Source organism: Aedes aegypti, chromosome 3 (genome assembly GCF_002204515.2).
Source record: "Aedes aegypti strain LVP_AGWG chromosome 3, AaegL5.0 Primary Assembly, whole genome shotgun sequence".
Classification (NCBI taxonomy): Eukaryota; Metazoa; Arthropoda; class Insecta; order Diptera; family Culicidae; genus Aedes; species Aedes aegypti.
This window is the reverse complement of record NC_035109.1, coordinates 267,141,724-267,168,035: the sequence shown is the minus strand read 5'-3', so window position 1 is coordinate 267,168,035 and position 26,312 is coordinate 267,141,724. Positions and strand designations below refer to the sequence as shown.

General features: G+C 35.2%; 1 protein-coding gene across 2 annotated transcripts in view; it reads left to right on the top strand.

The window, feature by feature from the left end:
- The window catches only part of LOC5579654 (proton-coupled amino acid transporter-like protein pathetic), a 90,716-nt gene that overhangs the window by 37,879 nt on the left and 26,525 nt on the right, over nt 1-26,312 (top strand). The window contains exons 1-2 of one of the 2 annotated variants that reach the window (XM_001648078.3): nt 20,226-20,386; nt 20,845-20,985. In XM_001648078.3, the coding sequence (XP_001648128.2) occupies nt 20,912-20,985 (74 nt within the window). In that variant the 5' untranslated portion in view covers nt 20,226-20,386; nt 20,845-20,911. Of the gene's footprint in view, nt 1-20,225; nt 20,387-20,844; nt 20,986-26,312 lie in introns of those variants that run through there. The other variant, XM_021848836.1, reaches the window with a different exon arrangement.

The following is a 26,312-nucleotide window of genomic DNA, read 5'->3' as shown; positions in this document are numbered from 1 at the left end:
GGTGGATGGGTGTCCTTAAGATGTAACAGCTCATAAAAAATAATAGAAAATTCATACAAAAAGCGTTACGAGGGTGTGGGTTAATTGGTTGGTTATAAATTACTATTTCCGGTGGTATGGAATTTGACAATGAATCCATTATCGGAAGAGATGGATGAAGATTGTCATCATGGACATTGTTATCATTCTTAAGTCCAATTCAATCCATTTTTGTAAGTATCCTTTTATATTTGCGATGAGCAAGTGTTATTTATTTCTAGAGATGTTTAGTTTGGTGAGTATATGACATTTTTTGTTATATTTTTCTTACATAATTACGTTAATTCTAAAGAAGGGAAATCTTCCATTTAATTATTAGTATTTGTAATCCAAATGATTAACTTGAAGACAACAATCTAGAGTCAAGTATAAAATTAATGTTATGATAGGTGACATAATCTTCAGCAATAAAATTCTGGTAGAATAACGCCTCATCAATTTAATGTGATGAAAACAGTTCCTTTGCCTCTTCTGTCAACAATTTTCGATTATTTTCAAACAATTTTATCAGCCACATATGCCGAAACCACCATGAAAATGTTTGAAATTAGACGAATTTGAAATTAAACTTTGATTTCAAAGTCAATTTAACAGTCAAGCTCAAATTTAACACAGCATAGTATTCAGCATTTAGTATAGCGTGCATTTTTTATGAAAATATTTACATCTAAAATTCAAAAAAAACTATTAGAACAGCAAGAATCCACAAAACAGCATATTATTGATAGAAGGTCCCTTTCTTATAGTCATTAGATTGGCCGTATAAGTATGAAGAATAGCCTATGATTCAAAGAAGGGAAAATGTATGGTGGAAGTATTAAGAGTAAAAGTGATGTAATTTTTTGAATAAGTATGTCTCGAAAGAACAGTTTAATTATAAAAAAAAGAAATTTTTTTTGATTAAAACATAAGCAGCACTAATTCCAACAATTTTGTCGACAGTATAGCTATAAAGAACAGCCTTCAATTTAAAGATGGGATAATCTCTGATGAAAAAATTGTCAATGTGTACAATCAAACTCAAAAAATAAACACCAGTTACAGCGTCGTTCATATTCTTGGCATTACGCCCCAACCCGAGCTCTCAGCTTAGTGTTCTAGGAGTACTTCCACCATTGTTAACCAAATGTTTGCTATGCCAAAGTGGCCATTTTGCATTCCTATTTGTGCACGATAAATGAGCACGTAGATACTTCATGGCCTAGGATCCTGGATCGACTTGAAACCGAACTCAATGGCCGTCAGAATGGCTTTACTCTATGGTCACAGAAGTTACCACAAAGCTAATGAAGACAATTTCCAGCATTTTCATGCTAATCATTCAATCAAGTTTTGTGCTAGAAATTGAGCTCAAAGGATTCACAACTATGGGACGACTGATAGGCAATCGCATTTTAAAGTACCGTCGTTGGGGGTGACAATGGGTCAAAAAGGCATATGTACGATTTGTTTATTGAATAACTATCGCAATTTAGCTCCAATAAACTTCAAATTTGATGTGTATGTACCTTTATGGTACATTAACAACTGTTCAAAAAATTATTGAAAAGTATCTATTCACAGCGGTACTACAAGTGAATGAAAAATGACCCAATCTCACCCCATAGAGGGGGTGACATTGGGTCACTATTTTTGAAATAACTTATTTTTGATAATATGATTGCAAAATCATTCACAGCTGAAAAAGATTGATGAAATACGATGCAAACAAGACGAACAGATATCTAATATGTTTCACAAGTATGATAAACTCACTTAAAAGAACGATTATACCAAAAATTTGAAGAGCTATGAGAAAATATATGAGACCCAACATTTATCGTCAAGTTTACATAAATTTACTTGTTTGTTTCCCTCAAATTATCTTCAAAGTCTCATCCCCATTGCCATAGAGCCTATTCAGTTTTCCTAGAGGTGTACTGAAACAGTGATTATTTTAAACCCTCGCAAATAGTTATATTTCGGTGCGACATTCCACGATCAATATATTTCAGAGAGATTTTGACGTCATAGTACCGGTATTTCAGCAATCCAACTCATTCGTACTTTCGTGAGATGTTTCTGTAGTACTAAAACACTAATGAATAAATAAATTTATAAAAAAAAAACAATTGATAAACTTTTACGATGTTGCTGCCCACGAAACACAGTTGCTGGTTTGAGAAGTTGTCAAAATGCGTTGCATTGTTATTCCATGCACGGAATCCTCAAGTAGACTTGTTTGATGTTTCAGAGATGCTGTATTTAGAAAGAATAAACACATCTTAATGAGGAATGAGAACACCCGGCACCGTAAAATGTCAAAAAAGTGGTCTAGCAATTTCATTAACTATCGTTCTTGCTTGACCCAATCTCACCCCCATTTTCAATGTTTTAGACACCGTACCGGAAAAATATTTTTTTTTGTGGAAAAATCAATTAGATTCCGGAAAATACTTGTGAAGTGTAATGAAAAGTCTTTCAACCTTCTACTAACACAACGATAGAGGTTAAAGTACATGCGTTATACTTGGCACAGGAGAAATTTAGTGCTGTAAATTTTATCTAGTTTCAACGTATAAGTTTATTGATATAGTAAACAAAAACTACAAATTCTAAAAATGTGTATTGTGATTAATTATGTGTAATAATATGTTCCCCAACATATGAATGATTATTTCTAGCGATATCAGCGTTATTAGCCGATATATTACAAAAATCATAATTTTCCGTTTTGACCCAATCTCACCCCCTAGACCCATTGTCACCCCCATCGACGGTACACACTATTGATCTCTGAAGCCCTCCACAATTACCAAAAAAGTCAGATCACTTTTCGCACAAACAATATCTTTTTTTTTTTTTTTTATTTTGAGAATTATGCCTATCGTCCATTATGCCTAATGTCCATTATGTCAAACATCCATTATGCCAAACGTCCATTATGCCTATCGTATTTATGCCTATCGTACTTATGCCTAACGATTCCAGGGGTTCACAGATAAGTGGCCAATTCGGAACATGATCACATCCCCCGGGGAACTGGGAACCTGCTATACAGTGATCTGGCAGCCGATGCCCATGGGTATCCGTATGCTCAAAATCTTTACAATAAACCAAAATATCCTGAAAAATGAGGAAAGACTAGGGTGAACAAGTTTCTATCTGCAAACTACTGTTGACAATTGAATTTTGATTAAATAAATACTAAAACAACGCATGATTTGTAATACATAGACTTTTTTATAGCTTAAAAGGAACCTAACTCACTTGTTATTTCTTCTTCTTATTCTTCAGTCCAATTCAATTTCCGGAGGGCCTATAAAAGGAATTACTTCTGTACTTATTCTATGCGTTCTTCGTGTATGATATGGTTCGGGCTCCATACTAGAATTGGTCTTACATATGTAATATGCAATATTTCAATAGTATAAGGGTCATGCAAATCGCTACTGAACCTCTTAATGGAGCCAAGCTTACTGTTTGCTTGGTTAATTATGAAATTCAAATGTTCTACAAAAGTGAGTTTTGAGTCTATGATTACGGCCAAATCCCTTAGAACTTTACATATCTGCGCTACATGATAACCTAAAAATACTTCAATTGGAGCTGTTGCATGTTTTCAAGAGATATTGGCAATTCCGCGATAATTCCGTATGTCAGATTTTGTGCCTGATTGAAAAACGGGCACCAAATATGAGTATTTTCAAGCTTTTGGGGATTTTCCATCATTTAGAAACATGTTGAAAAGGCGGGAACGATGAGCTATTCTGAACGATTCTTGAACAACACGGGTGCAATGCCATCTGGTGCTGATCATTTAAACGCGTCCAGGTTTTTAAGTGATGTGAGTTTCTTGTTGTGATAGTTTTTCAATCTGAGAGTTTTCTTTGCCAATCAACTTCAAAGTGGTACGAAGATATACTTCTTCTTCTTCTTTCTGGCGTTACGTCCCAACTGGGACAAAGCCTGCTTCTCAGCTTAGTGTTCTTATGAGCACTTCCACAGTTATTAACTGAGAGCTTTCTATGCCAATTGACCATTTTTGCATGTGTATATCGTGTGGCAGGTACGAAGATACTCTATGCCCTGGGAATCGAGAAAATTTCCCTTACGAAAAGATCCTTGACCAGTGGGATTCGAACCCACGACCCTCAGCATGGTCATGCTGAATAGCTGCGCGTTTACCACTACGGCTATCTGGGCCCCAAGATATACTATGCCCTGCGAAAACAAGAAAATGTTTAACCCGACTTATATTCATTCTTACCACCTTCACCATGGTTTGGATGAAGAGATGTGCTCATCTCGCTACAGCTATTTGAGCTCCATTGTTTATGCAACGGAGATTCAAATTATTGAAAACGAATTAATCATCAATATTGAAAATGAAATACAGTAAATTAGCTTTCGCAAAGATTTAACGTATTCAACCCAAGACTAGCTGACCACATCGACATTGCCGGCAGAAGCTGTTCTGCTTTGTGTACAGGTGAGACGAGACTCGCGGAGACGGTCTTCTTTTTCTGCGATTACTGAGTTTTTTTTTTCTTATTCCACTCAGTGTTTACATCAATCTTGCGCAAGCCGTTCAAGCTCTCACATGACCTTCTCAGCAAAAAACTTTTGCGTTTGCATCACACCGAAGCATAAACGGCATTTTGAGTGAAATTTCATGCCAGCAAACGTAGCAGACATTATTAACAACTAGTCTTGTGTTCAGATTTATCAGCATTTTTGGAAAATCTATTCCGCTGTCTGAGTTTTTTTTTTATAACAGTTTATTTTGAATACAATACTTTTCACTTTTTCAGCCATAAAAACGACGGCTGCATTTGACGTTTTGTGACAGCGGAATCTGACATATGACTGCATATGACGTTGATATTTTTCCTCTTCGCGAGTCTCTCTCAGGTGTAAGTAAAGGGCGCGGTTTTGAGCCATGTTACTATATTAAGTAAGATACTACTGTTCTTATGTTGAATCTATAGGATATTGAATGATGCCAAATTTCAATCAAAATGTGCTCGCGATAAATTTGTATCGCAGATAATTTGTACTAAAGAAGAATTATTACTTTTTGCAGGCTGATCTATATAGAGACTGTTATGCTTTTATTTTTCAATATGGGACAGCACTAGTTTGATTTTTTTTTTTGCAATATTATTATGTTATTATGTTATACTATTATATTGTGTTATAATTGTGTGGGTAATGTAAAATTTTAAAAAGTACTCATTTTTTTTGTTATGCAACGCTTAAAGTGAAGATGCATCGAAGCCAAACCTTAAAAAATTCAAAAGCACAAATCTAGAGAACCAGACAGCGGTTTGCGCTGAAAACTTAATCGATTGGTCACCCTCAGCATGTGACCAATCGATTAAGTTTTCAGCTCACACCGCTGTCTGGTTCTCTAGATTTGTGCTCTTGAAAATTTTATCTTTGGCTTCGATGCATCTCCACGTTAAACTAACAAAAGAATCAGAAAAAATATATGTCGGTAGTTGAAAACAAATTTATCAAAAAAAGTGAATTGTTTTCCATCACATGTAACTTCAATATGGAATATGTGGAAACAATAACTTGATCTGGCCAATACGTTGATGAGTGTTCTACTTTTGAGTAAAGCTCCATACCCTCAAACGGATTACTCAGACTTACTTTAATAAATATAAGCTTCAGCTAAATATGGAAAACCCATCACGACAAGCCCGGAATGCCGAAACCTACTTCAGTTGGCCCTATCAGTTATCTGTTTACCTTGCTAAAACGTCAATCCAGTCTAGATCTACCCCCATCATCAATCAAAAGACCGCTTGAAAATTAGCGTGCCGGCTCGGGACTTTCTTATAGAATGTTAAACTGGCATTGTTTATGCGGAGCCATTCATTGACTACTAGTAGTGAGTGCCTGTTGCTACTAACTATCGAATGCTCTCATTGAAAGCGTGCGAAGTGCGAGGGGGAAATGGATCGCGATACCGTCGATACAGATAAAGCTAACCGCGTGTGCACCCGCTCTACCCTCCCGATCGATCGCTCACTCGGATCCCGACTAGCAAATCATAACAAAATTATTTCAAAAATGTATCTATAACAATACTTATCTACTAGGTACATAATACTTTCGATGCTTAAAAGTTAGTTTTTGATGGTTTACAAAAGTATTGTATTTGGCCATATTAGAGAAACGAAGAATATTGTATGGAGACTGCAAGCATGTTGAAAAAATCGATTTAATCTATATTTTATCATGCAATCAACCAAATTATGTCTGAAATGAAAGTGGAAGTCCTATTTGGCATTCTTGGTAGTTTATATTACATAAAAGTTTGATAAATCATCCTTTAAATTTCATGTAAACATGAATAAAATCAGGGTTTTTATGAATGCCACAAGTGTCACAAGTTGTTGTTTTACAGCCTACTGCTGTATGTGCGCTGTATAACAAATGACAAATCACATCTTCACTATATATTGAGCAGCACAACAAATCATATTGTTCCACAACATTAGGTTGCTACTTTTAACGGTGTTGCGTTACAGCTTAGTGAAAGTAGCAAAAGCGAAAACTGACGTAATTTATTCAGCTAAGATGTTTAGCTGTAAAACGTTTACATTACAGTTGTATTAACGCCAGTCGTTCTATTTTTGACAGCTTTCATTTCTTGCTGCTTTCGCTGCTTCAATTCAACTGTTATACCACAGAAAGCAAATAATCTTGTCCTATTGCCTAAAAATTGTTATTTGGGTAGATAAAATTTCTTGAACATTTACTCGCGAGTAACCGAACAAGATGTGATTTATTATGATTTTGACAAACAAATCAATTCTCCATCAAATCGGCAGTAAATTACCATTGGTGACCAGTAGGGTGCGGCTTATTTTTCAAAAGTTCTCAAAACCAAGAATTCGTGCGCTCTACTGAATTTAAATCACATTAAAAGAGAAACCTCAAAATCTGAGCCAAAAATATTTACATTTAGAGGTGGCGCAAGCGTCTTGAAGGTGAATTTTAAAGTTATAAAAAAATACCTTCAGTGAAGTAAACATAACATTGTTATTTTCCAACCAATTTCAAATCTTTTAGCATCATTATCTTCAAAATTAAATTTATGAAAACTCTTTTGAACATCAAATTTGTCTAAAATCAAAACTAGTCATAGTTTAAAATACTTTTATACAAATTTTTACTCATTTCACTAAAAATTTCAAATTATTTGGACCATAACTTCTTGAATACTCAATCGATTCCGAATCTTTTTACATGTTTTTGAAGCGAACTTAGTTGTTTTCAAACTGTTCATATAACACATTTTTCTAAAAAATGGTTTTGCCTAAGTTTTTCACCAAAAACTATCCAAAAACATGATTTTTAAATGAAAAAATCAAATTTCTTTTGATTATTTAAGTTTTTTTGCCAGAAATTGCATTTTTTCTATAAAACTTAAATTTAGAAAGCATCTTTCCTTTATTACGAGTTGAATTGAGCATATATTTTTCAACATATGAAAACATAGTTTTGTTTCAAAATTATTTAAAAATTGTTGCAAAGTCCTTCTCAAATGTTTAACAAATGAGAAAAACCAGTTTCAACTTTAGAGATAATATTTAACTGGCAAAAATTTGGAAAAACTGGCATTTTTCGTTAAAAAATCATGTTTTTGTGCAGTTTTTGCTGAATAACTTGCTCAAGACATTTATTTAGTGAAATGTGTTGTATGAACAGTTTGAAAACAATTAAAATAGCTTCAAAAGCATGTAAAAAGATTTGGAATCGGTTGAGTAATCATGAAGTTATGGTCAAACAAAGTTGAAATTTTTAGCAAAATGAGGAAAAATTTGGAATAAATTACTTTTAACTAAAACTTGTTTTGATTTTAGACAAATTTGATGTTCTACAAAGTTTTCGTAAATTTAATTTTGAAGGTATTGATGCTAAAAGCTTTAAAATCGCTTGAAAAATAACAAAGTTATGTTTACTTCACTGAAGGTTATTTTTTGTAACTTGAAAATTCACCTTCAAGGCGCTTGCGCCACCCCTAAATGTTAATATTTTTAGCTCAGATTTTGAGGATTCTCTTTCCATGTGATTTGAATTCAGTAGAGCATACGAATTTTTGGTTTTGAGAACTTTTGAAAAATAAGCCGCACCCTAGTGACCAGGAATCTCGGAGGGGTAATAGCTTTTTTTTAAACCCAATTGACTGTAAACAGCTTCGAACACGTTCACAAATCACTCTATTCGTTTTTTCGCGAGCACGACAGATGCGAGTATATCAGCTCGCAACAACACTTTCTTGAATCCGATAAAGCCACGTGGTTGACCTTGTTGTTGTTTTATTAAGATCAGTTTTGCATAGAAATATTCACAGTTTTTGAAGGTGTAAGCAATAAGGGTACCGGGGGCAGTATGGACACCCGGGGCAGAATGGACACCCTCTGTATCTTCGCATATGCGGATAATTTTACACTTTAGATGCAAACAATATTTCAGTTGCCTGTTGAATGAGTAAGTTGTCCACTACAATTTCAGGAAAAATGTTTTATACATTGATTTTAAACAAAAAAAATGGAGCATGATTTTATTGGGTTTAAAAATTATAACATTCACACCTCACCAAATAAGGTTTCAGAGGCAAATGACTGCAAGTTGACCGAAAATGTAGCTCTTGACTGAATCTTCAATAATTTATGCTAAATTCAAAAATATAGTAGATTTTTTTCTGCTACTTTGAGACACTGAAAAACTTATATGAAAATTTCCTGTACTGTTGGGGCAATATGGACACCGAGTGACAAAGTAGAGCTGACACTTTAAAGAAAAAGAAATGTAACTTCATACACAAAACTATCCAAAAACAATTAAGCATGCAATGCAATGATTATGATTCGGATCCACAAATCGGTTGAAAATCGTCAGTTCTGTATGAAAGCTAACCTGGAGGCAATATTTAAGTCATCACTACGAAAAATGTCGTAAATTGGTTTTAATCATGTTTTCAGTGGCACAGTGATCTATCGCTATGGTTTCCTGAATGTGTACTTCATTTTTCGATGTTTGGGAATGATCGTGGGACAATTTTCCTATAAACGTTAAGGTGTCCATACTGCCCCATGGGGGTGTCCACTTTGCCCCGCTAGCTTGATGTTGACTACCAAATATGAGCTTTTTTAAACCCATTTTTGCAAAAAAAATATTTTTTTCAAAATTTTGCAACAATGTTTAACAAATGCTTGAGAACTCTAAAAAGCATACTGCACATTGAAAACTGTATAATATTCATGTCTTTACAGTCAAAATAGGAAAATTCCTTAGGGTGTCCATACTGCCCCGTGTTCCCCTATTGTTGGAAATATCGGTACTAAACAATACACTGGTGCTAAGTAACAACATGTAAACTTTGATTGTTTAACCCGTAGGCTACGGGGCTGACACACTAAATTCAAATTGCTCGTGTTTGAGCATAACTCAATATTTTTTCATGAAATGTTGAGGATTGCTATACTATTAGTTTTAGTTTAATGAGTAATGGAAAAATAAACATTTGGAGTATTGTTGACAAAGTTATTCCAGAACACCTCTGGGTCAGATAGGGGAAAAATCACATAAACTTCCTTTTAGAAATCATTTATCATTTGGAAACTAAATGTTTTAATACAAAAAGTGTAAAGACCAATTATTTAAAAAAAAAAGTTACGATGCACCGAGAAATTTAGAAATGTATAATTAACCTAGAGCAATGCTAAGGCCTCCAGAACATTAAGGAATTTTGGCCATTATCTACACTGCCCATAAAAGCATAACTGTCCCATATTGATTTTCGAATCAACACCTTTTTTCATCGCAACATTCATGTTTTAATATGCATTTCACTAGGCATATGAACATTTATACACTTTGTTTGAAAATGTTGTGGAAAAATATGAAGTTGGTGCAGTCCCATATTGGCATAAAGGCATAACAGTCTCTCTATAAACTTTGAACCCCAATAGCAACTGCAGAACTGGAATTATGTTCAACTTTATATTTAATACTGATCAATATTAGCAAATTGAGTATTCTGTCTGGTGGTGCTAAATGAATATTGCATTCAAAAATATACTAGAAAATTATAAATATTTGTATGAAAATGCAAACTTCAAACCTTGAGCGCTGTTTTCTCAATGCCTACTAATTCCATATGGGACAGTTATGCCTTTATGGGCAGTACACAGGTTCATAAATTATTTTAGGCGAGTGATGTCTACGTTTAGTGGCTTACAACACTTATTAATTATTAACAGACGTGTCCACAAATTTTCACAAGATATTGGAATTAAATGATCATCCAAATCGCCCTGGAATTCAAATACTTATTATCTACAAAATCTACTACAGTCTATACTCACTCAGTTGTCGTGAAACATTCTCATTCCTATCCATTAAGCTTCATACGGCTCGGAAAGTGTGCTACTATGAATATTGTAAATCTTAAGGTCTTCGGGACATACTGAAGTAGTGGGCATCGATTTTGGTATACAGCTTGATTGATTATTCAAACAAGATGTTTTTAATATATCCATACTTGATCAAAATATTCCGTTGTAGGCAAAACATGTTTAGGAGCCTATTGGTTGTACTATGAATATTAAATTACTCTGATGACAAAATTTACAAAATCTACTAAATCTACTGGTGCTGGTTCTCTACTAACCTCTACTAACTAACCTATTGTACCTTTACTAAATCTATTAACTCTCTAACTTACTCATCTACTCTTTCTTTGACTAAATCATACATTTTCTCAATATCTCACATACAGAAAATTTTGCTTTCCATCCCACAGTATAAAATCATATTTCCTCACTTCTCCACATGTGGCTCCATTTTGCTCATGTCACTTGAGCCTTCATTAAGTGCCTCAACATACTCTTGAGGATATACATCCTCCATATTCGGTTCCATGTATACGTAAGAACGGTCATTAGTACGCTTAACTCATAATAGATCAATACTATCAGCGGAACTGTTGTCCGTAGAAATTCACCCAAAACCTCACATTTCTCGCATACTCTGAGATAACGCCCTAAAAGCCATTGGTAGCCACATGTGTAGATCGTTGTTTCTGAGCAAAAGAAAGAATAAGCATCCAAACCAACATCACGGGCAGGTAGCTAATGATCCTTTCTTTCCCATAGCGTTGTTAAATAACATGAAAATCCTTTCAAATGCTCAGCAACAACGAGCTACACACATGGTTACCAATGGCTTTTAGGGCGAGATCAGAAGTTATGCGAGATTTCTTGGTGTAACAGCCCCACTTTTAATTTCGTAGCAAAATTTACTTTTTCCCATAATACAAACTCTTGAATCTTGTGTACACGCTATACAGTGGGATTCCGTTTTCGGCACGCTCCGTTTTTGGCACTCCCCGATTTTGGCAACAAAATGGATCCGTTTTTGGCAACATTTTTCAATATCATTAAAATTTGTATTTTTCTGTAAATATTATTGCAATCTAGCTTCACGCTTACCGCATTCCAGAGTTCAATTTTCGCCGATATTTCTCAGAATGTCACCAACTTCTAGGAGCACCGTATGAGCTTATTTAATTCTAGATGGCCGTATAGGCGTACCGTTTCATGAAGTCATTAATCTTTATCAGTATCTACTAGTATCAACTAGAGTTCCAACATCTTTTCTCAGGCATTAACGCTTTATGACCAGCCCACTTGAGTATGCCGGTAGACAATTATAATTAGTAAAAGTCAGTTTTCTTCAGATTTGGGACAGCTTTTCTTAACAAAGCAACATTGACTTAAGAGGAACAAAAAGTCCAAAAACACACAGAGCTTTCATCTACAATTTTGTTTCGCCATTTCAGCTCACTGTTCTTTTTATTGTAGAATTACATTCATTGCTTATGTAGAACATACCATAGCAAAAGAAGCAAATTACTTCATATAGAGTATACTACGAGCCATATCAAGATTTAATTCAAGTATGCCTGCCGCATGAAATTATCAAAATGTTCCTTACGAGATCCTGGTGACCCCTGACTGGGTCTATGGATTGTCTAACTGGATTCTGGGGAATATTTACGTTTTTTTGACTCCTATGTTTTTAATATGAGTTTTTGAGAATTTTCAGCGAATTCTTAGAAATACTGAGCGAAATTTGGAATTCTCCTATCGGATATTACTTGGAGGTTTCTTGCTGGAACCTGAGAATGTATATTGTGGATGCTGTACAAAATCTGTCGATTCCTTGTAAACTCCTAAGATTTCTAAGGCAGTCTGTGAATTTTTAAAGGAATACTGCGGATTCTTAGGGATGGTACACAAATTATGTCACGCTAAATTTCAACTTTTTCGACCCCCTCCCCCCCCCTTTGTCACACTTTTTGTATGAGTCCTCTGAAAATTTTGTAAGGCTTGTCACGCTTGGCTCGACCCCCCCCCCCCTTGGAGCGTGACGTAATTTGTGCATGACCCCTTAATTGTATTTTGAATATTTTTGGTAAGATCTTGAGGATTCCGAATAGGTTTTCAGCGGAATGTGGGGATTGCTAGTGGCACTCTGGAAAGTCTCTATGAACTTTTCAGAATTTCGATCGAAAACTTGAGAATTTTCAGCAATATTGCAGCGGAATCTTGAAAGTTTAAGCGCTATCTTCAAAATTATTAGCAAGCTCTTGGGTAGATGTGAATTCCTATCTGACTCCTAAGTAAGATCCAAAGAATTCTAAGCAAGATTATGTGGATTCCTAGCACGCTAGTTTAGAATACAAACGGGTTGTATACCATTTTGTAATAAATTACAGAGGAATTTAAAAGACAATATACGCCGTCTTAAACCAAAGCTGCATATAATACAACGGACACACGGAACAACCATTCATTGAACATGTAGAATTTATGTTTGACGAAAAGATTCCTCCGATAGGGGCGAACCTCAACGAAATCGAACCTACACTCCGTAGTACAATACGCCTAAACGATTGACGCCGCTAACCTCACGGCTACGAAGCCCACATTTCTATGGGAAATAATTGCTTAGTCAATAGGGTAAAAGCACTATATTTCGACCCATGAAACCAGTATATGAGTGGAAAACTCCCAAAAACCCTGCAAAAAAGCATCAACTAATATTCAAATTTGGCAGTCGAATAGAAAAACATATTATTTGTTCATTTATAACTTCTGTTAGATGATATTTCATTGCATTTTTTGTATTTTTATATATTAATGGCTTTATCTTTTTGTGCTAGTTTTCGACCCACTGTTTTATTTTTCGACCCATGCATGTGTTAATTTTCGACCTGTACCAGATTGAAACAATATAGCGGGTATATTGTATGAAAAAAACTTGAAACTGTTGAATATTCTTCGATGATTTTTCTTTTAGAATAACATTCCAGTGGAAACAGTGTATGCTTCCCATTTCCGTAACGAACTTTATGATAAGCAGTTCAACAGTTATTATCTGATAGATCTATGGAAGGCTCCTGAATACAAAAATACTGTTTTTGTATCCCTGTCACATCCTTTGAAGAGATTGAATGTAAAACGTTTCGTCAATAGTCTAATAACTTGTTTGTGGAATTGCGTGATTAAGTTGTGAACTACTATATCATAATTTGATAAGCAAATAACCATCATCGTTTTACTTTTTTTTTGCTCAAAATTTAAGCAATGTTCAATGTGTGTTTTTTTTTCGTTTTTGATGGTTGCTGATGATTGAATGATGGATTCTTGATCCTTATGTACAACCTGTACGACCAAGGAAAAGCGACATTCATGAACACTGATCGATTTTTCTACCATTTAAACGGTTTTACGTGGATCAAACTACATTATACTGTTGCTATAGGATAAAGTACAGCAATGGGATATTGTCATTTAAATATGTAAAACCATTTTGTTTAAAACATTTCATTTCATTATTAAATAGTTCAAGTAAAAACTCAAATTCTTCTTCTAGCTCTCGTCTTTGACTGCTTTTTTAGGCTTTGACTTTTTTATAACTTTTGCTCGAATCGTTTTGCTTCAGCGTGGTCTTGTTTCTTTATTTCGGATTCTCTCTTCAACTCCTTTCTAAGAATGTTGCGATATTTTTTATCTTGCTCTATCAATTCACCTTGATGGTTGTCTTTAAAATAGTTTCGCCTTACAGCAGTATCAAGAAACCCTTCAACATGCTCCAACATTGAGTCACGTTTCACTAGCCATCCCCGTCGCTGACTGCCAAATATCAACTCTTCAAATTCGGTTTCCTCCTCCATTGTGGTCGGTCCAGGACGGATAACGGACTGATAGATATTTCTTCGCCAATCTTGAACTGAATATGTATATGAAATTTCGTAATTCCATAATCGAATTCTTGTTCACTACCTTAGATGCTAATTGCTGGATGTCGGCTTCTGCGTAGACTTGTCTGTACTTTTCTGGGCGCTATAATATGTTAATCCATATAACTTTGATAAAATTGAAGCAAGTTCAATATTTTTCTTACCGTTTTGGTTAAAAACCGTTGAAGCAAGAAATTCAACTCCACGAAAGAACAACCACCACTATGAACGATATTTACTTTTGATGAAGGGTCGAAAACTAAAACACATCACCTGCTGAAATCATGGCATGCTTTTTCGACCGGTCGAAAATTGAAACCTGGTGTTTCAATTTTCGAACAATTTCAAACGCGTAATAAAATTTATTTTCGCTTATAGATGCACAAAATTAATTACAATTTGCTTAAATTTTATCAGGTTTCACCAAACTTTATCGATTGGGCATCACTTTGATCAGTTTTTATACTGATTTGAGCCTTTTCAATATGTGACGAATTTTCATTAATGGAAGAAAAAGGACTGATTCAGACACAAGAAAATCAGGATTTATCAATTTAGGATTAAAACTCCGTTATATAGATGCAATTTTTATTGGATCATGATAGATATAACCGCAATGGCATATTCCAGTGATTTATAAATGTTTGAAAATTTCAAATAGTAGTTAAAATAACGTTTGTTTTATCAATGGGTCGAAAATTAGATCCCTTACCCTATTATGTTCCAGAAAATATAACAGTTTTTTATTGGTACAGCAAATAATTTCAGCTGTCACGGTAGTGAATTATCGTAGGAGGTACACCAAAATTCAACCGGTAGATTTAAAACGAGCGTAGAAGAAGGGAACTCGAAACACCTATGGTCCGACGTACAATTATGTTTAAGACATACATGAAACGAGTGAACGGAGTGATCGTTGTCTATCCTTCGAAAAAGGCACAATAAATGTGACCGAAACGTCAGGTGTAGAACGAAAATCCGTTTATGATCCCTAGAGACTGAAAGCCGAAAACCCCAAAAACATTTGTCGACAATACTTCGAATGTATACTTTCCTTTTTCTCATGAAGCTTCAACAGATACTGAAGCAATCCTCAAAATTTAATTGAAAAAATATTGAGTTATGCACAAATACGACCAATTTGAATTTTGTATGTCAGCCACAGTATGTTCTGTAAGCTTAAGAGTGAAATACTGAACTCATTTTTGAAATCATACAGCATTACGTGCACAATATTTTGCAATAAAATGCTCAAAGGCACGAATTATGATAATTTAGACATAGTTTTTAGATTCAGGAGATCTAAATTAAGTAGATAGATAAGTTTTTTTTATTCAAAAACCTACTCATCAATTTCACCTCAGTGTGTCATTTTAATTTTTGATATTGAAACTATTGTTTTGCAATTTCTCATCGTAATAGGCTGTTTTTCATCATGCCAATCTGTCATGAAACGGCAAACTTTTCTGCACTGAAGTAGGCAGTGCGGGAATAGACCAATGCACGAGTTCACTAATTTGACGTTTGAGCGGTGCCGAATTCGTTGGTATCTATGGTCACATAAATAACACGCCATGAATCCGTGCATTGGTCATTACGCAACTGAAACCAGTGCTGTAATGAATCATTACGCAACGCTTTCTCATTACGCAACTGATTTGAGTTGCGTGATGAATTATAACTCAACATTTTTTAGAAATTGTAAAATAAAGGTGATTGCATTTCTATATTATTTCTGATATCCTCAAGTGGTCTTTTACGAAATTGCAAAAAATGTTGTACGTAACTCGTTGCAGAACTCGGCAAGCATCGTGCTGCAAAAATCAACATTCTGCATTTTTTTTCCGTATACTGCTACTATAATCAGTGGCGCGAAAAGTTGGTAGTACAGGTAGAACATGTACTACAAACAAACAAAAAAAGTAGTAGGACAGTCAGAGGATTGTCCTACCCACGATTCGACAAAAACAAAATCAAAACAAGATCAGTATAAAACTTGAAAAATAAATTAAATCATTTATCATCTGCTCAATATTATATATAAACAAACTCGATCAACATCGTACTTATTCTTATGGAGAATGGAAGACACGATTAGGTTTTTCATGGTTCCTCATGCCTAGTGAAGCGAGACTTGACTTGTACATGATCCCCAAAAAATTCTGGCTCGTGTCAAGAACGATTGGGAATACTTATAGTGAAAATCTTAGATAATTAACTGTAAGGATTCTTGTTCTTTAATCGTTAGAAAAACTAATGGAGCAATCCTCTATGGCATTTCTGGATTAATCAATGGATGATGTTTGAAAAATATTAGCAACCAATCCTGTATATGTTCTGGGACAAATTTCCATGAGCATTGCGGGAAGTAATTCATGCGAAGTTTTTGGAACATCCAAAAAGAATTATCAGAACATTCTTGACGAATCTTTGGTAGAAGCTATGGATTGATTAAAGACCAGTCGCATCGTATTATACAAAGCACGAGTATGGTGGTACTAACGATTTCTGAAAGTGCGATTAATCTCGATATAATCTATCAAATAATTGCTGTTCCTCTTGACGATTTTCAGAACAATTTTTATAGAACTCCCAGAGTGTCAAAAAGTTCTTTTTCTGATTCAGAATTACCGTAGAAATTTCTGGAAGTAGTTCTTAGTACAATTTTGAACAATGATGATTTCATCATATTCCCACTGATATGTTCTGGTCTCTATTTTAGAGCTAAGTAGCTAGTCGGTCGTTTCAGCAGCCATGATGCCATTGTAGTTCCCGATTTAAAAGTAATAAATCTTAGTCCTCATGGTTCATATCGCTTCTCATAGAGATTTCTCCGCCATTTTTTTTTTTTCGAAAGATTCAAGACTTACTTTAGATTTCACAAAATTCAAAACTTACTTTAGAAGATCTCATAGAATTAGTGCAGGAATTTCTGTAGAAATCTTATAAGGAATCTCTGGAGCAATTGCTGAAAGTATTTTTAGATAAATTTCAAGTTGAAATCTTATATAAATCCTGAAAGAAAATTCTAAAGGAAATCCCTAGAAATTCCTGGAGGCATTTCAGGAGCAGTTATTGATCTAATTTTAGAAGATGTTTAACCAGAAAACTTGGAGGATGTTCCAGGGTAGTCTATGGATGAATCACTGAATAAAATCTTAGAGGAATAAGAATTCTCTGGAAAAAATTCTCACAAAATTTTGGAGGAATTTTCATGATTCACGAAATAATCTTTGAAGAAATTCCATTTCTGTGGTACAGTAATCCGGGGTATCATTGATCAGTGGAGTAACATTGATCGGAATGACTCATCTCGTAAAAAGTTCATATCATCATTTATTGATGAAATATTTCTAAATCATGAATGGTGCTTTTCTTTCTCATAATCATAACCAAGTGAAAGTGGAGATTTTTGCAAAAAATGTGTTTACCTTATGCGTAAATTTGTCAATTTTTCGAAACAATGATTTCAATGGTTAAGGATGACACTACCGAAGATTCATGTCTTACATAAGTTCTGGAAATTGATATGAACAAGGAAAATGCGATTCTTACTAAAAATGGCATCGCCAAAAACGATTCCGTTGTTAAAATTTTCATAAGTATACTCAATAGACTGATGCAAATTTTGAAGTTTTTGCTCCCCTATGCTTAAACGGTGTCAATTATGATGAAAATCATTCTCCCAAAATTTGAAGTGATTTGGAAGAAATTTGGTTGTGCACACGCCATTTGAAGTTTATATGGAAATTACTATGGGAAAGCCAAACCTTTTGTGTTCAATCCTCTATCTGCTCGTCATAATAATATATGAAAAAGCGAACACACTCTTCCCATGTAAAATTTTCCCAGCTACAACTTTGCCGAAGACCACATTTTGTTGGGACGTAAGAATAAATTGTTATTCTTGATTTCAAAGTCTAAACCATGCTGAGATGATCATTCAATTACCTTCAGAGCAACACTGCTTTTTTGCTGTAGAACATAGTAGCCTGGATTACTTTGATCTATTCTTCCCGCCAGGAGCACCACTGTTGCCTGCCGAATAGTTGGTGAAGCTTACTGAAGGCAAACCCACTTTATAATGATGAATAACAATTTTTCCTGACGTGCAATCAAAATGTGGTCTTCGGCAAAGTTGTAGCTGGAAGAATTTCACATGAGAAGAGTGTGTTCACTTTTCCATAAAATATTATGACGAAGAGATAGAGGGCTGAACACAAAAGGTTGGCGTTTTCCATAGTAATCTCCATATAAACTTCAAATGGCGTGTGCACAGTCAAATTTCTTCCAAATCATTTCAAATTTTGGGAGGATGCTTTTTACCATAATTTAAATCGTTTAAGCATAGGGGAGCAAAAATTTTGAAATTTGCATCACACTAATACTCAATTAGGCAACATTACCGAATCCCTGTTGGGAATGCAGAATTCCCTAAAGCAATACCTTTAGGCGTATTATGTGCTTCGAGGTGTTTTTAATTTTAAAATAACTCAAAAAGTAAATGACTTGTAAGCGTTTGGCCATCATATTCGGCTTCAGGGGCCTTAATTTAGAATTTCCTTGGGAAATAATAGCTAACCTTTAGAAATTTCCGAAGTAATATCTGAACATACCTGAAATAATTTCTGATGAAATTCCTATGGCAAATCATGAAAAAACACATACAAGAAGTAATACTTGTCGTAATGCCACGAGGAATTATAAAAAAAAAACTTAGATCTCAGATAAATATCTGCTCTGATGGCATAAAGAATTAAAGTCTTATTTCTTGGCTCTTATTAAGTTTTGTGTTCTTACTTCCTGTTTGGTCTCTTTTCAGCCTCTTTTTGGTTCCTTTTAGGTCTCTTTTTTTCAGACAACTGGTCTTTAATATCATATTTTTTAATGTACTCAGTTACTTTCAGCATTTTTAAGACGAAAAGCTTTCTTAGCCTTGACTGATATATTTTGCGTTTGAGGCCCTTAAGCAGTGATGCATTTGAACGCGTTCAGTTCGCGTTCCAGTTCAGTTTATTGAACGGGGGATCAAGTAGGCTTGCTCATTGTTCAGTTCAAAAATTTGAACCCTCGAGAGCAGAAAAGTGAACGCAGATTGTGTTGACACATTTCACGCCATCTCACCATGCTAATGTTGATTTTAAGGTGCTCAAAGTAAGAAAAAACACATTGATTTATGATAAAATTGAATGTATCATCAATTCAAGAAATGTTTCCCAGCTACAACATTAAATTCATGCTTCAATTACAATTGTAATGATTTGCGATCAGAACGGGCCGTTCAAGAGCAGCGGCGTGCTCTGGCTCGAGAGTTCAAAGTTTACTGCGTTCTCGTGCAAAAATTGAACTTGCTCCGTTCATTTTTGGCTCGCGTTCAGTTCAAAATGCATCACTGCCCTTAAGTATAGTAACTTTCAATTTCAAGTTTAGGAATCCATAGGGTTAAATTTTTTCTTAGCTTCACTGTGCACAAAATATTTGCCAACGTTTGTCCTACCCATGGTTTTTGAACGTGGACCGTCCATGGTGGACGCGCCTCTGACTATAATGAAATTCTAAATGTTATCTCAAACAAAATCGGTAACATAAACTGATAGAGATCAATGAAGAACTGAGTTTGTTCTAAACGGTAACATAACCAAAAAATGTAAAATAGCGATCAATTCATCCCTAAATTACAGTAATCAAATAACATTCCAAATTAACTCTGTTAGTTTCTGCCAGTCGAGATTGCACTTAGGCGGCATAGAAGCCGCACTACCGCTTCTCGCGCACAGGTACCTACTTGGGAAGGTGTAATCGGGGAAGCGCGCGAGAGGAAACAGCCTACAGGTCCCTGATGGAAGCATTCGTCGTACTGTTGAGTTTTGATATGGTCAGCGATTGACAAAATTTTCGCTCAGTCGTTCGCGGAATCTTGTCGTGTGCGGTACGGTTCAGTAGTTCCTTTCCGGAGTATTTGACGAGTAGAACCCGCGAACCGCTCGTGTGGACAGGCAAACGTGGCCCTCCCAAGTGGATACCTTTCTGAATAAGGTGAATACTGCTTTTGCAAGGATATCGGTTGGGATCTAATGTTAGGGATGTGATGATTGACAACACAGCTTATTAATTGAAAATGCTCCACATTTTAATTGAATTCAATGTACAAGTGTATCGAACACCTTTTTTTTTCTATCGTGAATCGTAGCTATACCTAGACCGGATATAAGCTTGATTGATTTTTGACAGCCAATCGTTCCGATAAAGTGATTCTAGCTTTGCTTCGCTGTTATTTTCGCTACCGAATCAGACCAATCAACTTCTTTCAGCTAGCAAACTTCGAAGAGATAATATTTGAACAATCTATCTTTGATAAAGTGTGACAATGGACCACGTTAAATCTTCATCAATCTCACCAGATGTCCGTTGGAGATTTGCTCCCCGCGGGCAATCGGGACAGTCAGTTTAACGAGGTGCTAACGAGTGTTCAAATTTCTTGCATCCTCTTGCAGACGCACGGCATAACAGAAGATCGGTCATAACGGCTTACAGAAGATAGAACAACATAAGGCGGCAAAAATGACGGAGGAAAAAGTTAAACCACATCCCGATCCGGTGGCGCCGCAATTCGTGGCCAGTGATTTCAATTCCACGTAAGTATATCGTTTATAAGTGAAACACAGGATTAGAATGTTTTCTATGAACTTCATTTTGGACTTATTTTACAATAGTTTTAAATGGATAACGTATTGAATTGTGTTTGGTCTTTTGATTGTGTTGCATGCTCCTGCAGGGACGAGCGAAGGAATCGAGATCATACTCGTTTAGCGTGCAATTAGGCTCACCAGGTGGGATCCATTAGGAGGACATGTCCTCCTTTCCGATCATATGAACTGGAAATATCCTCCTTCTTTAAAGTGAGCATATATTTGATATCCATTCCTCTTTATTATCATGCTCCTTGTATTTAATTTTCTGTCTTGAATATATTTTGCTAAAAGTCATACGAGTTTAACCAGTATTTTTGATGTTTTTTAAAACGCCATTACCGCCTTTACCAGCAGCATAACTTTTTCTCCACTTTTATTCACGATAACGATTTTTGTTTATTTTTTTCGCATTTCTTCTCCACTTTTTCGCAAAGATCCAACAAAACTTCTAGTTCTGGAATCTGCTTGGATTATGATTATTAGTCACAAGCATTTGGAAATACTCCGACGTTTTTAGGGGGACTTCAACTCCACATATTAAATTTCTTTGTCCACAATTTTTTTTTTAGTTTTATCAAAAAACAATGTCAGGTATTTAGGAGCTCTTCTAAAAAAATCATAAAAATTGGTTCGGTTAGATCCTAGAAATCTCTTAATTACGGAATGATACTTCTGGAATATGCCAGTCGTTAAAGTAATGGGGTTGTGTTTATTTCAGGAAGCTGGAATTCGTGGTGATGGCATTCAGATTTATGTAATACGAGTTGCTTTCATTTGGGTGTTCATGAAGAATCAATGGCTATCTTAACGATTTGCTAAATAGAAAATCATGAGTCCAATCTCAGGAGTGGCTTTATGAAAAAACCCAAACAGTGGTCAAGCCTATTCTACATCCTGCTGTCGCAACAACGTGGCCAGGGTAGCTCTCAATTTCGTTGAAAAATCTGTTTTTACTCCTTGAAAAAAAGGATATAGAGATTTTTTTAACGAAATAGCCATTTATCCTTTTTGAAATTTTCTTCTGGTATGCCTACGTGCAATGTATTTATCGAGTAAAAATGCAAATCCAGTAAGATCCAAATATATCAACCAAAGATGACTCTCAGATCCTTACCACCAGAGACGACTCCCACATCCTTACCTTATCCCACTAATCCTTTATTCTTTCCATAACAGCTGTGGAGATGCAGATGTATATTCGATCTCTTGTAACAATGTCTAACTCGCATTTCTTTCCTTCCTCGATGACCGCAAGGACATGGTTGGCTCAGTAATTGACTTTTTACTATTGAACTCTCGATTTGTGTATGCACAGTTAAAAATAATGAAGATTACACGTCATATAAACTTCATTTATGCGTTAAAAGTAGACAAAATAAGAGTTCATTGGCTACCTTTCAATGGTTTTCTTTGCCATGTCAATGATTTTTTTGTTGGAATCAGGATTCGAACCCACAACTAAGATGATGGTGTGCTGGATACCTGGCGCGTTGGTGTCCTGTGCTAAAGCTGCTGATGTGATAAGGTAGGATAAAAGTTCCTTATAAACGATGCCACTGTGTGTGTTAACCATTACTATTCGCCCAGTTATTACGAATAGAAAGAATTCTCTTCGGCGATTGAGCAACAGTGATTTCCTTTCCTCACCAAATGAAACATCGATAGAAAGAATTTGATCACCATTCTTTCTCGTAGAGGAAATAACAGAACTTAACCCATAAAACAAAGTCCTAGTGCATTGAAAAGATTTCAGGGGAGAGAAATTGATCGACATTTCTTCTCGCTTCATATGAATAAAAGAGTCTCATAGATAAAATACAACATAATTCTGAATGAATCATGAAATGGGGGTTCATGATGGAAGAAATTCATTTCATTATAAAAACTGTTCTTCTTTCATATCCCACTAAACGTAATGAGCGAGTGCGAATGTGCTCGATCGTCTTACTTTTTTATTACAGATTCGAGTGCGTTTAATGAGGTTACTTAATCTTGTATGACTGCATAACTGTATATTCACTCTAAACGCTTAACATAATGCTGAATTGAATTAATGCAACAAAGCAGTTATAATGTTAATCAAATGGATCATTGCTTAACAGTTATTGCATAAATGCATGATAACATTTTTAATGCAAAAAATGTTGACTTCCGATCAAATTAATGCAATGATATAATGCTTGTGGTTACTTGGGAAATGCTGAAATTACCAACACCAGCCACTTGCTCAAAGGACGTTTTTTTACGTAAGGAGTTATGCGAGGAGGGGGATATCAGATTTCTTACTTGTCATACAATTTAATGTTGGTTTACATATGGGCAACCCCCCATCCAAATCGAACTTTTGTGAAGTCGTTGATTTTGCCAAACATTCCAATTCATCAAGACCATCCTGAAAACAGCAAAAATATGTCTTAAGGTATTTTTCTTCATTCTGGCGTTACGTCGCTACTGAGACAGAGCCTGCTTCTCAACTAAGTGTTCTTAAGAGCGCTTCCAGAGTTATGAAATAAGTGCTTTCTTTGTCAATTGACCATTTTCGCATGTGTATACCGTGTAGCAAGCACGAAGATATGAAGTCAAGAAAATTGCCAACCCAAAAAAACCTCGACCGGTGGGATGACCCTTAGCTTAATTTTGCTGAATAGTTGCGCTTTTGCTAAGGGTCTTATGACAAGACTCCTATTATACGCATTATTATACGAAAAAGGAACACTCTTTGGATATGCTTAATTGTTCTGTAACTATTACAGTAACGTTTCTGATGATCATTGCAATGTGCAACAAAAAACGCTCGTTTTCGATGACACTGTTGGATACTGATTCCTATGATTGAGCCCTATCGGCTCAAGTAGTGTTTTGTTTTGATTCTTGGTTAAGTCACTTTGTCTCTCCATACAACGGAGCGGTGAAAATAACGGTTGGGTTGCGAAAGTTGAAATTCTTACTTACGCCGTTTTGTAATTCCGGAATTACACGTTCTAAAAGTGAAAAATCTAGTTGGGTAAGAGCAGAACGTATGGAATTACGTCTGCGAAACACTTGTGGTCTTATAATGTTTTTAGAAAATATTTTGAATAATATTGAATGATTCAAATATAAACAAAAGATTTTTAGAAGACAACAGTTTTAATAAGCGGCCCATAGACGACTATGATATTCACTTTTTTTTCGTCAATACTATTCTTCAATGTTTTCACCGAACTTGAATTGGGTCAGTCACGCGAGGTTGCTCTGCACAAAAATAGTTTATTTTTTATGATAGTTCAAAAAAAATCATCATTGATCATTTTTCACGGTTTTTCTTGCCTGTTCTCTATAATGTTGATAATACCAAACAACTGAATGCAGGAAAACAAGTACGAAGGTGAGCCTCAATAGCTCATATACCGAAATTTCTTACAAACGTCATTTTAGTGCCAAGAAATATGTCTAAGACAAAAAATCGGGGACCTCATTTCGGGGTGAAATTTATCACTTGTCAATGCGATTATTGTTAGTTTTCAAAACCACTTTATATAATAAATTTGAGCTCCTTGAAACCGAATATTCTTGCTAGATTCTTAACAATTCATGATTGATTTAACTAATGAATAGTTAAATTTCAAGAATTACGCGGAAAACGCCTGTATGCAATTTCCTAACTGCAATTTCCAAACTGCCTGTATGCAATTTCCTAAGAAATTTCCTGATATCTAACAGAAGTTCAATTATTTCAACCGAACAAACGAATTGGTTCGAGTTTTGGTGATGAAATCTGGTTTAAGAATATATCTTAAGCCTCCTCATAAACTTTCAGGTTTATACCATGTTAGAATCCTTGGTTAGAACTAGTTTTTGGATTTTTGTCAATACTGCAATGTACATGATATTAAAATTTTCCATTATTTTCATAGAAATAAACATTCTTCAACGCAAAAAACTTCACATCACACAATTCGACAATAGTTACGACAAACAACGTTCATTTACTGCAGGTTACATTGATATTTATGCTGCATTAAGAAGAAATAAAATCGCATGACATGGTGATCAATTTCATCCGAATTTACGGTACTTCACTTCGGCTGCTTTGGACTGTCGAGGTCAAACTGAAAGAGCAAATGAGGGGAAATATCTAAACGCAGATCATTTTTTCTTGGTTTTACCACAATATTTGCATCAACATATTTATATCACACTCTGGTGACATCAATATATTGAGGAGTTACATCACTCCATCAATATCTTAATGTAGTCCAAGGACCGCTTAAGATTTTCTCTAATCTCCAAGAAAATATTCTTTAATAAGACAGAGATTCCGAGCGTAACCACTTGTAAAGCACAGGAGAAAAAAGTCAGTGATTCCCAACTGGGTTATCAGGGCTTATGATGCATAATATTGCCATTTAAATACTTTTCCTTTTGTGGTCCATACAACGTGAGCCCAGTTAAGAAACAGTCAAATTTGCCCCAGTGGTAATGTGCCGTGGAACCAGGGCCCTATTTACGGGGGGGTCCAAGGAAGCCATGGCCCCCGGCCCCCAGATTTTAGCCCCCCCACAAAATACGACTAAAGTAATTATCATTGAACATTAAGATATTATGAGAAACCGTTGAAATGGTGCCAACTTTTTGAATCACATCAAAAGATTTATAAATTTAAGGGTTGCAATCTAAAATTACACAGCGTAACAAAAATGGCACTTTCGCGTGTCTCAAGGATCGAATTATGTGTCTCTAGTAGATTTTGGGTCGCTGAATCTGATGCCGTTCTAAGAAATGTTCCAGCACGTCACAACTTTTAGCTACAGGTCGCCAAAGTTGTATAAAACACTGGTTTTATTGATGTTTACATGAAATTTAAAGTATGATTTATCAAACTTTTTTGTGATATAATCTACCAAACATGCTAAATAGGACTTGAACTTTCAATTTAGATACAAATCAGTCGAAATTTTACGATAAAATTTAGGTTAAATCGATTTTTTTCAACATGTTTGCAGTCTTCATATAAAATTATTCGTTTCTCTTATATGGCATAATACAATACTTTTCTGAACCACCAAAAAATAACATTTTACCATCGAAAATATTATGAACTTCGTTGATAATTATTGTTCGATACATAAAGTTTGAATTCTGTGACAAATTGAGCAAACAAGTTGCCGTACAAGTTGGAAAACTTGCATGCAAGTTGGCTGAAACAGTCAAATTTAGCATTTTCAACAGTCAATATCTCAAAAACTAGACGTGCTATGATATTTCTGAAAACGGCAATGGACTCAGCA